The 14304-nt window shown below is 38.1% G+C and overlaps 1 protein-coding gene across 1 annotated transcript in view; it reads right to left on the bottom strand.

Annotated features, from left to right (window-relative positions):
• Positions 1-398: 398 nt before the first annotated feature.
• The window catches only part of SLC49A4 (solute carrier family 49 member 4), a 68290-nt gene continuing 54384 nt past the window's right edge, over positions 399-14304 (bottom strand). Inside the window, exons 8-9 of the mRNA XM_082311753.1 lie at positions 5682-5864; positions 399-2340 (exon numbers count right to left, since the gene is read on the bottom strand). Of these exons, the coding sequence (XP_082167879.1) occupies positions 2225-2340; positions 5682-5864 (299 nt within the window). The 3' untranslated portion in view covers positions 399-2224. The remainder of the gene's footprint in view (positions 2341-5681; positions 5865-14304) is intronic.

Raw genomic sequence — 14304 nt, 5'->3', positions numbered from 1 at the left:
CAATCAGACTCTTGGCAAGCGATCCTTGGTTTCAGAAGACAATAGGTAGCAGCAGCTACTGGATACTGAAACTATTCCAGGCACTAAAACATAGTAAAAAGAAGTTGGACAGTTAATAGCATTCATCTGAAAAACGGTAAGAGGATGATGCCAGCAGTTCTGAACACGCTGGTGAGATGGATTTAGTTATCCCAGTGTAGGTTAGCTCCATTTCTACAAAGAACCTGCTTCAAGACAGAAAAGATCATTTAGTAACTGATACAGGCAACGACCTAAGTAAATTTTCTGTTACTACAGTAAATACATCCATTGCTCTGAAAACATAAAAGCAGGGAACCGCTTGTTTTATTTTTACTGCACAGATACACTCCTAAGTTGAAGGTATTAGTGGCGTATTCTCTCTGCAAAAGGAGAGCAGACAGAACGAACGGATCCGTGTCTGAAAGGCAGCGCTCAGTTCAGGGTTTATTCCAGTGAGTTTACAGCACCGGTGTCACCCCAGGCTGGCAGGGAAAAGCCCCGCACAGGAGCAAAGGACGCTTGATTCAGGCTTCTACGGACGCAGAGCCCGGCAGCACACCAGCCTCCTCCAACACGTGCACGCACCCCCTGCGATGAAATCGCTACGGTAGGAAACCCTTCACCCCCTGAAAAAAAATTCATGTCGCAGACAGCGTATGTATACTTTTCCATTCATGGCAGTGACTGGTTTAGTTACAAACAGTGGCATACCACCATCCAGAGAGACATGATTACTTAAAATAAACCTATGTAAACACATAGTCTTATATAACTTATATATAAAAGATATATATATATAAGTTTTATTTGTGTATACATAGATATAAATACGCACGCACACACACACACGGGCACATGCCCCTAACACAAAGCACAGAACACACACATGGAAATACTGTAAATGATGCTGAACTGAAATCTAAGAATATAATTAAGAAATTATTAGCAGGTTTAAAATTGAGTTAAAAAACTATTCAAAGTGTCTTTAATATTTAAGTTCAAGTAAGGGCCAGAATGCCCACAGATTAGTACTGATAAAAAGAGCTGGCATTATATTTCCCATATTATGCCAAAACTCATGAGTTAGTTCTCATTGTCAAACTCATTGTCATTTCGCCATCAGGACAGCTCATCAACTAGAAAGCGTTTTTTTTAGGAAACAGTGATTTTAAAGACTAGGGTTAAACTATTGTTTAGGCACCCTCAATCATAAACTAATCCTAAAAACCACGCATGCCTTAGAGTATCAGAAGAGAACTAGTGGGACTCGGACATCAACACCCACAGTATTCAGTGGCACAAACAGGTCTTTACAGTAAAAAAGGCAGTACTGGAGACGAGGGGTGAAAAGGTGACACAGTGGTGGCCTTTAAAACAGCAACATGTACCAAGACTGACTCTCCAGTAAACTTCTGAGATACCCCAGGTGCTCCGTGTTCAGGAGATACAGAACCATGGTGGTATTTCAGCGGCGACTGTGAGTGCAAGTTGGGTTTCAGTGGCAGCTAAAGCTATCGTTTACATGTGCTCCAAGGTGACAACAAACACCTCTAACAACACTGCAAGGATTGTTTGGGATATTTAGTATGGCTAAAAACCCTGGTACCGGTGTCTTATATCAGAAATCACTTTATTAGAATGTAAATGTAGTGTACAAGCACCAAATCGTTTTAGCTTAACTGTTTAATGGACATTCATTATATAAATGACTAGTGATTTAAAAGAGAGATCTTAAAAAAATGAATTTTTTTTTTCCTTTTACCTTTTTTTTCCCTTTTGTTAAGATTATTCACTATTTCTATTCTGATAGAAGACTCCGAAGATTACTGGTACCCCAGTGTGTACAACCTTGAGTCTGCACACACGCACGCACACACACACACGCACACACAACCGTACACCTCACTGCTACATCAACAGCCTTTTAAATAGAGAGCCCCAGCTCTGACACCAGGACCTGTACATCAGATATATCCTCTTTGTGCATTTCGGCATCATTATCACCACTCAAGTTCCACATTTATCACAAATCAAGGTGGTCTTGAACTAAAGAACAACCTGTCCCTCACCCTCTCTAATAAAGCCACGATTAAGTCTCGTAATTTCTTTGTTTTTCCACTGTCCAGCTGTGCAAATCCAGGCAGGTGTGCAGACTGCAAAGCTGACTTCCAGTTTCTTCCAGCCCCTCACCAGTCCAGCGTTATCACACAGAGACGACGACGTCGAGATAGAGTCTGTCGTAGGACTCGCGGAAGCACAGGATGAGGAGCAGGCTGAGCAGACACGATCCTGGCAGGCACCAGTTGAACCAGGAAAACTCTGTAAAGCAGAAAACAGACCCAACCTCAGAGTTATCCAACATGTTCTGTGTTTGAAGCGACCAAAACTTTGATTGATGGTGGGTTTGAAGGAAATTGCTGTGTTCTGAACAAAATCCTGACAGCTCTCAATCAACAGATGGCTAACATGGTCTACGAGACTTCTCCATGGACACCTTATGTATATATAAAGTTTTTTATATATATATATACACACATACATAACCAATGCCTCCAGCTAACGTTAATCCTCCTTACTCAACCTGTCAATGGAGAGAATGGGGGGGGCGGGGGGAAGGGGTGGAAATCTATCATTGCTAATGGAGAACAAACCACTTCTGAAGACTCTACTCATTAGTTCTTTGATTTCTATGGATTGAAAACTAAAACAAATTAAAAGCATAAGAAGAAGCAGGATTTGATTTTGAATCAAACCTGCTACACGGTATAAGGAAGGAAAACCGATTCCTCAGAAGAAACTTGTGAGTAGTACAATCAATTCAATTTAAAACTAGCTGCACAAACAGCTCCTCAGAAGCATCTTTTTAGCTGTTAGACATAATGTACTGCTCTTAAAAGCCTGTGTTCCACATTCAAGAAATCCTGTCATCTGATATTTGACTACTAATTAGCAGTTTTATTCAGCTTTTTTTTTTTTAAAAAATGCACCACAATTTCTTTTTTTTTTTTTTTAAAATCTGTCAATTTACTGAAGAAACATTAATTTTACTGGAGATGGTTGGGCCTTTTTTTTTTTTTTTTAGTTTCCTTTATTATTATTATTATTTATTTTTGCAGAATCTAAACTCTCCCTCAAAGTCTGAGTTAATCAAAATCAAGACTTCAGCACTGCTACTTTCTTAAATCTGTAATTTATATTGCTAAAATAAAAAGCACAATTTGTATTACATAACGCAAAGGACAGAAGTCGGAAAGCCTAAAAAAAATCAACCAAAACAGTAACCTTCAACAACACCCTCCCTCATCCACCAAAATCCCTTACAGATTTGTTTAGGCAGTAATCTTATTAAAACCTTAGTAAAATTTTCCTAGGCTTGGAGAAGATCATGTTATGTGATGCCAGAAGTCAATAGGCAAATGCTTTGCTATTATTTTCCATATAATACTCTTGCTTAATTGGATTAAACAGACTTGAACCCAAATATCCTAAAAGAACAAACTTAACTCGTGAATCCTTCACGTCCTTTGTAATCCAGAATTTGTGACAGCACTGGCGACGCATGCTAACACATCAATTGCGTGAAGCTAAAGGTCAATTTGCTTTTGCTTTTCCCCTGCAAGTCCCTGAAGAAAAGGCAAAGGAACCGCATCCAGAGACCGCGGCTTTGGGTCTCGGGGCACAGCACTAGCAGGGAGACTGAGCTTTAGAAAGGTTTACACCTCCACCGTGCTGGCTGGACCAAAATCTTCAGTGCACTGGAAAGTTTCCAGGGCTTGGCTCTTTCACAGCCTTTGCAATACCAGAGTATGAGGAGAAAAAATGAGAAATCTGAATTAAAACTACTAAAGATTATTTGGCCTAAAAAGCAAGACCAAGGGAACAAGATGAATTTGACTGAGTTCTGGTTTATCTGTAAGTTTCTTAAATGCCATAAGAGGATGTATTTGAATCAAATGAAAGACAAATGTTTAAGATTGTTATCTACCTCCTGAAGGATTTTTTAATCAAAGGAGCCAATAGCACCCACTGGTGTTGATCCCCCCTCAGTGACCACATGCGCGCTTGTATTTTCCATCATTTGCAATACTGCATCATGGAGAATGGATCAACCTAAGCATAAATTATTTTTTAATTTTTTTTTTCCTTTGAAGAAATAGGGAAAATATTCCAAGTGTATGGATATACTAATTTCAGGTTTATCCTTACCTGCATTTACTGACGCCTGCTAGGGAAAGAAATACTAGGGTCAAAAAATGGCCCCAAATACCCTATTTATGAGGGAACGAGTTCACTTTATCATAATTCTTCAGTCAGAAGTGAGACACTGTATCCCCATCCTCTACTCTTAAGTAATTCTGAACACTGGGTTGTTACCCTGAGAAATGCTGAAAAAATTCTCAGAATATACTGCGTAATCTTTTCAGCTCAGGTGTAAATGTTGGAAATAATAGTATATGTGAACAGAGTTCACACCAATTAATATTAATTATAAAAGCATTCTTTAAAATGTAAAGACTAAATATCATGCCACCCAAGACTAGCAGGGATGGAATTCAGATTTTACAGAGATGCAGTTCAATGTCAGTATAAAAAAAAAAAAAAAAAAAAAAAAAAATTCTCTCAGTTTGTGTTCACAGACCACAACTTGGAACAGGGTTGTTAACCTGCTTGCAATTCCCTGGCAGAAAGACAAACAAACCATGCTGAAAATTTGCCCCAGGCTGTAACCTTCGTAATTTCAAGCATAATTCATTCTGAAATTTGTCAGTCTTAGCTTGGTTATAAACCACGCCATCTTAAGAAGTACATGCACTCATGATGATATATAAAAGCTTGTAATTTCTAATGCTTCCAAAGCAAAACATTGCTTCACAAATCTTGTATCATGAAGCAAATGTTTACCAGAACATCAAAATACAAACCAAAAATCTGCATCTTTGAAAACCATTCATAAAAAACATTTTGCTTCTAAAGCAAGACGGGTTCTTATTTTACAGCTTAGAGTAATATGTATTATAGTCTACTAAATCGCAAGTTGAAAGTTACCCTTATGAATGATGAGGAAGCAAATAATACTCGAGCGATGAGAAAGTCTGAAGAAGTTGATGAAAGCATCAAGCAAAACACTGTTCTGCTTCATTAGGCCACTAGATTATCTAAAGGAACGAGTATTTCGTCTTTGAGCAGCGGTCAAGAGACGCTCTCTCCCCTGCAATGGTAGGTCCAAACCACTGAACAGAGGTGACCATAAAGGGGGCATTTCTGCTCTGCCCCTCCTGGGCAATACAGTTATATCCTGAAGCACAAGACTGAATTAGCTTCACTGTGGTTTTGAACACCCATAGACACAAACCTTATTAATGGTCACATTACCAAGGCTCTTATAAAGATATGATTACAGTGTGTACCTTGATCATTTCTGGCTACAGCAAATTCTAAGTAGACTATTACTATATACATCTTGCATTAAAGCCTTTCATTTTTATTAGCATGCATACCGAAAAGAACAATTAAAGTTCTTCTCCCTTGCTGAAATCCCCTACATAAGGGGATTCAAACATCTGATTATTAACAGAAATTTTATGTGCAAATCCTCCCTTTACTGACAAGGGTATGTCTTCATGGAGAATTATATTTTCAAAGGAGCTTATATTTCTTACCTGTGTGGTAAAATGTGAGGAAAAACAAAAGCACTCCCATAAACACGTTACTCAAAAAGGTGACAACTCCGCAGGTAATTCCTTCTGGAACAGGGTAGACTGTCTCCACAAAGAGCTCAAAGAATATTGGTACGCTGCTGTTGAGGAATATACCCAACAAAATGCAGGATGTGTACAGTGTAGCTATGAAAGAAACAAAAACAGTTATTAATTTCACACTGGCATTTTTTCCCCCTGTTCAGAGCTGCCAAGAATAGTAATACTTGAGTAGCTGAAAAATGCATAAACTTATTTTTATCCTCTGTGTATCATAAAGCATATCACATCCCAGTAGTTTTAGGCAGAATGCATGCACTAATTTGGAAAAAAAAAAAAAAAAAAATCAGAAATACTGATTTTTTTTTTTATTTTATTTTATTTTTTAAACAGAACCCATGAAGACACGTTTAATGATTTGGAATTCACTTGTACGTAAACCAAACAGAACAAAATTATGAATGCAAAGCATCACCTACAGTTTGATTTACCTCTGAAATGAACAGAAACTATTGTCCTATACACAATTAGGACAGGGAGCAATTAATGCACCAAATTGGAAATGGACATAGATTAACCTTTTGGCTTAGCTCTAAAGGTCAAAACTGATTTTGCTTCCATTTTACAAATAAATACTAATGATCTACCAGATATCAAGACATTAGTATTCATCACGGCCTGAGCTGCAACATGTTGAATCCCTTTTGGCTTCAAAATGAAATGAAGGGCACCCAGAGCCTGGCAGGAACAGGACATATTTGATAATGGCAGATTATTCACCGCTGTACAACAAATTATTTTTCTTGGACAAATCAACAGAGAAATACAGACATTTCTTCAGTAGCCTCAGATATTTTGTTCTACAATTTCTGACACTGCCAAATACTTTACAGTGCTTAACATCTTAACAGAGATGGTTAATGTGCCTATATTACCTATTAATAAACCTATTCTATCTATTTCTGAAAAAAAGAAAACTTCAGAAGAATTTAGTACCTGTTTAGAAAGGTAAATAAGCCTTTGCTAAGTGCTGTCTTGGGAAGCAGAAGATTTCCTGACCTGCAGCCTCAACAACCTGAGGTTACTGATCAAGTAAAAAGTATAAAGAAATGATTAGAAGGTGGGGGGGGGGGGGGGGGGGGGAAGTCTGGAGTATTTTCTGAAGTTTCCACCAAAATGACAAGAAAATGTAAAGAAAATTTTTTCAGATGCAAAAGTGTTACCAAGTCACAGGAAAATTACTTATAGCATCTTTTCACTGCAGTATGGTACAAAATCCTTAGACATTTTTTTTTTTATATGGATATATATGTTCCTATAAAATAGAAACTGCATCTTCAGTTTCATTTACGTTCTTCTGTCTTGGAAAGGGGAGAACTGAAACAGCTCTGCTTCGTCTTCTGTTAAGCATTGCTCAATCTTTCAATTGACAAACTGTTAGGAAGCTGAAAACTTCCACCTTAAAAAAAAAATTTAAAAAATCACTGTTTCTTAAAATATGAAGAATCATGGAAAAGAGATAAAGGCATTAAGAAGCAGAAAGGGCTATCTATCAGACCTTCCATTTGATGTGGTTTGCTTCCAAGGCACAAAGACGTATTTCTTTCTCTACAGAGGATTTGCCTGGACAGGAAAAAGAGGACAGAAGACTCAGCCAGAAGGATGATACAGATGGCACGACTTCAGGAGGGACAGCTGGCCCCCACTTTTTTTAATATACCAGAATGTTCTGAGTTGTTAAGAAAAAAAGAAAAAAAAGAACAAATAAATCACGGTAACTTTTTCAACTCTCAAATTCTCTTATTATAAACTGCAGAATAAAAGTCAAAGAAATGGATGCCAGGTATGTTCAAGAGTTCTCAGAGAGGAAGGAAAAAAACCAAACCAGTATTAGGATGCTCTTCCTAATGGGCTCTTTCAGCTAACACTGAAGAACTGACTCCTTAGTTACAAGATCCATAGATTTCTGCTGCAATTTCTCACCAGTATTTAAAATTTCATGAACCTGTCTTTGAATTCCTGTTTACCTCAAACACGACTGTATATTGCTCTAACTGTCTCTAACTGCTATCAGGTGTAGCCAGCAAATCCAAACATTGAATTCAGCTATTTGATATTTTTGTGTTGGCTTGAAAAACCAACACATAAATGAAATACAAGTATATCTTAAGACAAATGAACATCTGCCCCTCATTACACTCAATTAAAAGCATCTATAGATAACTACTTGTAACTTTGCGAAAATTTTCAGAACTTTCCCTGAAGAAAAGAAGGTGATAGCCAGCAGTAATTCTGTGTTAGAAACTCAAACCAGTGAATATAGTCATGAAGATGCTGAATAAGCCATAATGAGCACCATCAAAAGTGGAGCTGCATATAGAGAGCACCAGAAGCAACACCTCTACAGGAAGAAGGAAACCTCTTCCATAAACAGCAACAGCCAGGAAAGGGGAATCATGTGCCTCTGAACAGAGACAATCTCTAGACGTATAATTTCCAGAAACCTAGATTCACTTGAGGTGAAGGCAAAAATATGCATCTAAGATTAGCAGCCAGTTGAAAGATCAAGACTTCCAATTTTAGTCAATACAATAGATGCAAAAGTTTCCATAAAACAAACAGAAGCCTTCAAAATAAATTTGATAGTTTAAAATATGCTACTTGAATTACATCATTGCTCATCACATACTAAAATGTATTAAGACGACTATAACTCTGCACTTTAGAAACGACATCCTCACAATTCCTTGTCACTACAGCTTGCTTTAGTCATACGTTTAGCACATACACCCACTGGCCACAACTCACACTTCCATACTACCATGAGCAAAGCAGCTTTAGCATTACCTTTTGTTTTCACCAAAGTGCTACCTGCCTCATGCGTGCACGCCGAAAAATGCCAGCTGAGTATCAATGGCAAAACCCCGGCTGAGATCAGAGATAATAGTTATAAAACAAGGTGTATGTATATAAACACACGTATCTGGAAACTAATATGAAGAAATGTCAAGGCAAAAGGACAGGCAGAATATAGCATCCAGCTTATGCCAGTTTAAATTCTAAGATCTAATGGAAATGACAGCTTTAACTGGTGAAGCCCAAAAAGCAACACTGAAAGTGAAGATGCACACATCTGAAAGCCTACAGGGTTCTCCCTTAACGGGTACATACTGTAGTGATGGGGAAATATTTTTTATTTCATGTTTCTGTAAATCATCCAGGGTCTTCCTAAGTGCTATACAAATAAGCTTATTCCATTAACTTGGCAATTAAGTCACAAAGGCAATTGGTCAACTGGACAGAAAGTCAAAGATAAGATACGCAGTTTCGGAAAAATAAGTTATGGGAAGAAGTCAAATAAGAGTTCAAAAGTGGTTTCTGCCTTTTATTTCATACACTAAATAGCACATCTCACATTCCAGCTCATGGGCAACAAGATACTGTAGCAGGGAGAATACCACCTATTAATTGAGACCATTTACTTTCCATTATAGCAACCTTGCATTGAACAAACACAAACAATTACCATGATTTTATACCGTAGAAGAACAGCTGCTAAAGTTACAGCAAATATTTTTTCAATTAAGATAATCTTGATGACAGTCATTGGAAATGAATATAAGGATATGAAAGCACTGACAAAAAAAAGAAAAAAAAAAAAAAAGAGATGAGTTACCAAGAAGCCAACATTATGTCCTAAAGCCCAACAAGGACTAACAACTAGCTTGGATAGGCGTATACTGGGGAAGCATGTCATGCTTAGAATAAAAAAAAAAAAAAAAAAAAAAAAAAAAATCACTTTTTGTTAGGAAAAGGAATTAACTGCCTATGAAGCTATGCACAAAGTTGTGCACCTGAGACAGTGGCAGCTGTGGACATCAATAGATAATGGAACTGGGCTGGGTTTCTTTAATGTCATGTTTTAAAGACATTTGTGCGAATTAAGCAGCTATTTCACAAGCTGGCCACTGCAAAAAGAGCAGCAAAACACCCACCCGAAGCACAGCTGCTTCAGAGAACTGGCCTGGAGCTGCTGTGGCAGGAGGCTCAGGCTTCATCATGTAATGGTCATGCTTGAGGTGTGAGGCAACCCATGCTACTCCCTCAGCGCTCACTCTCCTCCTGGCCAGGAAGGAAGCAAGCAAGCAATGAAACGTGCCTTGATAATAGCACTAGGGATGTTATCAGTTAGCTGAGGCAAGGTACCGACTGGTGACTGATGGTGATACAGTGGCTTAGCACAAAAAGGAGAAAAAGTGGTAAGAAGTTAGGTTCATTCCTGGCTTCTTATCCCCTGCAGGTCTTCAGCTACCAGATGGCAAATACATGCCCATATCCCAGAAACAGACTTTCTTTTCTCCCAACCACAAGCTGTCACAAAAGCTTTACACCAATTAAAAGAAAAAAAAAAAAAAAAAGAATTGGGAAAAAAATTAGGAATTTGAACAGGGATGTGATTTAAATGACGTCATGCACTTGGTGTCCCCAGATGAGCTTGCAACACAGCAGAAGGAGTCTCAAGTATCTCTGACATCCAAACAAGTTCCCAGAACTTCCCAGGATGTTCTGCAACATGTTTAGCAATTTACTCTTAAATTACACCATCACTAAATGTGTAACTACACAGTCCAATCCAAACTCAAATGAAATTAATGGAAGGGCCTCCACTGATGTAAATAGTTCTCATCAACCTATTGGCATGTATATCTTGGCTGACTTTTAACAAAGAATATGAAATATTACCATTTCTTTAAAAAAAAAAAAGTATTTTGCAGATAAGTTTACAAAAGAAATGCAGATACTCTAGAGCAGTATCAAGTGCAAGCAGGTGGTACAGTATCTTCTTCCAAAGTCCTTTGCCAGAAACTCTTGAACTCTGTACATTTTGTAACAGTTCTGTTCTCAGACAAACGGAGCCAAGACTCACACAAATTTCATATGGATAAACAGGAAAGTAAATACAACTGAACATGTTCTCTTGGGTGCAGCATACAATTTAAAGTGAAACCTACAGGGATCTAGGGAATTTCGTTATTGCCCATTAAAACAGCATCCCAAATGCCAAAATGAAAGGATAATGCCTCATGTGGAGAGATGCTTCGTTGACTTTAGTACTTTAGCATCCCCACAAATGATCTGAACAATTCAAAGTTGGTTCCTATCAAACTCTCTGAAGTCTGGTAAAGTGGAATGAAATTTCCATATGATTTAATTCTTGCTACTGGCCCTGGTAAGAATAGTCACGGAAGAAGTCCTCCTTAATTTTTCCATGAGAAATGTGACTCCCTCAAGGTAAGACAGTAATTTTTACTGTAATTCACTTACAGGAACAAAAAACACAATAGAAGAAGGATGTCCCTATAGTGCGCGTTTATAACATCAATATGTTTCATTGCCTGGATTTCCATTCCAGCACACGCTGATCAAATTCTTATCTCATGATATAGTTATGAAAGTAACCAAAAATGCGATCAAATTGGATTTGTTCTATATACTCCCCAGGAGAAAAGCAAGTGGAACTCACTTTGAAAGCAAAGCATTCACTTTGAAGAACTAAAAAGTGAAGAAATTACTGAGTGAGCACATTCCACGCCCCCCCCAAAAAAGGAGGGAGGGCTGGAAATCATACAATACTTGAGGCTTGCTATCAATGCATATATAAAGTGGCCAGATTTATAGATATTCATCCCTGAAATGCGCCCCCCAAATTTCAAGCATTGTACGCTATTTGACGCTGTTAAATATTTTTAACTGTTAAATATATTTTTAACAGTTTTTTAAATAAAATCCTTAAATGAGTTCTTCCTTAAGCACTCTTGTATCTGTGGATTTACAGAAGCCTTGAGGAAGACAAAGGTCATTATTCCCATCTTATGAGTGGGAAAAGCACAACAGAAGTGGGGGTAATGATTTGCCCACAGCCATAAGCAGGTCAACGCTGAAGCCGGAAAAAGAAATGTTTTCAGGCCACTGTTTTATCCTCTGGGTCCCCCTGTCTTACACTTACCAAGGCCATCTTGTTTATAGTAAAGAAATTAAACTCAAAGAATAAAACAATCAGTATTAAATAATTGACATTTCTCTCTTTCAATACTGTGCTTTGTAGATGAGGACAGGGAGACAGACGTGTTTATAATGTTCAATCTGTTGAACCTGAAAATAAAGTGTAGGCTGCTTAACCTAAATATAGTCATCAACTCATGGAGTTGCCACCGTATTCAGAGTATCTGCCATTCAGCACTAGAAAAGATTTTGTAAAGCAAAATTCTGCTGAATGTGCTCATAAATATTAGAATATTCTTGATATGCTATGCTGAAAACATTCAATCTGAGCTGCGAGCAACTAGCGTTGCATATCAATTTTTGGAAAATGCTAGTATTTGTATCCAGAGATACTACCAGCAATACAAAGTGGCAAGATACTGAAACTAGCATTACAATGCCTTACACAATTATTTTGGGTCAAAGTATCCCATTGTACATAAATTCACATAATGAAGTTCAGTACAAAGCAAACTAACAATGGACTTGGCACAGAGACACAGATCAGCAGCTGCATTGGGAATTCAATGGAGAAAACGATTTTAATGCTCAATGTGTACATAAAATTGTCTTTGAAACTTGCTAAAAAATGCAAATAATATACATTAAAATTAAAATTTCTTAAAAGAAAATTCAAGCTTGCTTAAAATATAAACCGATTCCAGAATCAAGGGTTTTTAAGAGCTGTGATTAGCTGATGAGAGGTGTTTTAGATGATATAGTAGCTATGATGGCACTATATCATTATTGCCTTGCTTTCTTTTTTCCCCTCCACACTGGCAGTTATATTTCAGACACATGACTTTTTATAAAATCTTTTGGAGATACGTTAAGAAGTCAGCAAATGACAGAAAACTTGTCTTGCTCTGTGGCAGGAGGTAAAACAGAGCACATTATGATAATGCAGAGCAATGCAGACATTATACAATACAAACAATGCTACACAGTATCATTTAAAGAAAACACAAAGCAGTCATTGATTTTTAATATCTGCATCAAAGGTCTCCATTCTAAGTAATTACATTTTGTAGGAAATATCTTTAAATGATGTTGTGCCTATTTACAAGGAATTAGGAGACTATTATACAAACAAGCGCAGGAAAAACATTTTGCTGTGACCATTTTTTCAAATATAATTCCTCCCCTAATACTTAAACCAGACGTTACTACAGCTGCTACAAAGAATACTGATTAAAAGAGGGGGGTTGGTTTGTTTGCATTTTAAAAACAAATCTTTAGAGATTTTCTTCCCTTCCCTTTAGGGTGAAAAATTGGCCAAACTCTCTCATCTTTTTAGCATTTCAAAAGCCTGCTTCCATGCAAATGTACCCACCTGAGTGCTTATTCTGGAGACCAGGCGAGGGACAGGCAGAGGGTTTTCATAAGAGGGGAACAAGCATGTATGCCACACAATATCCACATGCTAAAGGAAAAGACTGGTTTTGGACCTGGGGAAACCACTGGCAAAGTCTACCTTTGGATGCAAACTTTATTCATGGATCAAGCAGCTGTCAGGTGAGATGAAGCGGATGACGATGTTCTCTAACCAGCCTTCATCTCTAGGGTGAAGCCTGCCTTAACACCTGGACCAGGACAAAGACTCCCATGAGGTGTCTTGCTTCCTTATCAAAATGACTGTCCTGTCCCATGGAAGAGCTCCTTTTTAACCGTACCACCAGTCCATTTAGGCAGTTTCCAGGTATTGCTGAAGATGGCAACATTTGTGGTTTTGTAGGGCAAAGCCTGACTTGCTCAAGAGAACAACATCGGAGGCATGGCAACAGAGGAGGGGGAAGCCCCTCACAAAATGGGAACTAGGTGGTTGGAAGAGAAAAATCTCCTTGCAAGATCAAAGGTACACCCCCACAAGTTCCCATAACAGTCAGTTTTGAACCCTGCTTGCTCTGCCTCAGCATCTGAATAAGGCTGAAAGTGTGGACCAAGATCCATCACTGGCTCTGTAGGACCATCAAGCGTAACACTTGTGCTCTTTGCCACAGGACAGGAAGAAGTTGAGGAGCCTATTAACCTTCTGGCAACATCAAACCCTGTGGCCCTCAATAACACAACAATCCCTGCTTTGCAGCAGGTGTTCAGTGATGCCTGCAAAGTAGCTCTGGGACACAAAGCATTACATTGACCTCTACTACAAAAAAAATTAAAAAAAAAAAAAACCCAACCAAAAAAACCCCAAAAACACACCAAAAAAACGACCCCAAAACAAAAAACCCCCCACAATGATGGCTGCTCCTGTTTTGTACATCTTCCAGCTTTACAAAAACACACAGAGGATAACTACCTGGAAGCCCACTGTCAACACTGGTCCACTGAGAATGCACAGTAGCTTCCACCTTAACCAGCTATCTCAAATCACTTCTCAAAGCTGCCAGCCAATGGCCTGCATTTGACCTCCTACATTTATACTCTGATATACTCTACATCTCAAACTTTTAATTAAAAGAAGAAAAAAGTTAATCCAAATCAATTCAAATGTACCGTTTCTCCCAATTACTGTGGAATGCAGAGGTCATCATCATATTGCATC

The sequence above is a fragment of the Platalea leucorodia genome, assembly GCF_965183815.1.
Source record: "Platalea leucorodia genome assembly, chromosome: 5".
Classification (NCBI taxonomy): domain Eukaryota; kingdom Metazoa; phylum Chordata; class Aves; order Pelecaniformes; family Threskiornithidae; genus Platalea; species Platalea leucorodia.
Note: the sequence above shows the minus strand (reverse complement) of the source record. Positions and strands in the feature narration are given on the sequence as shown.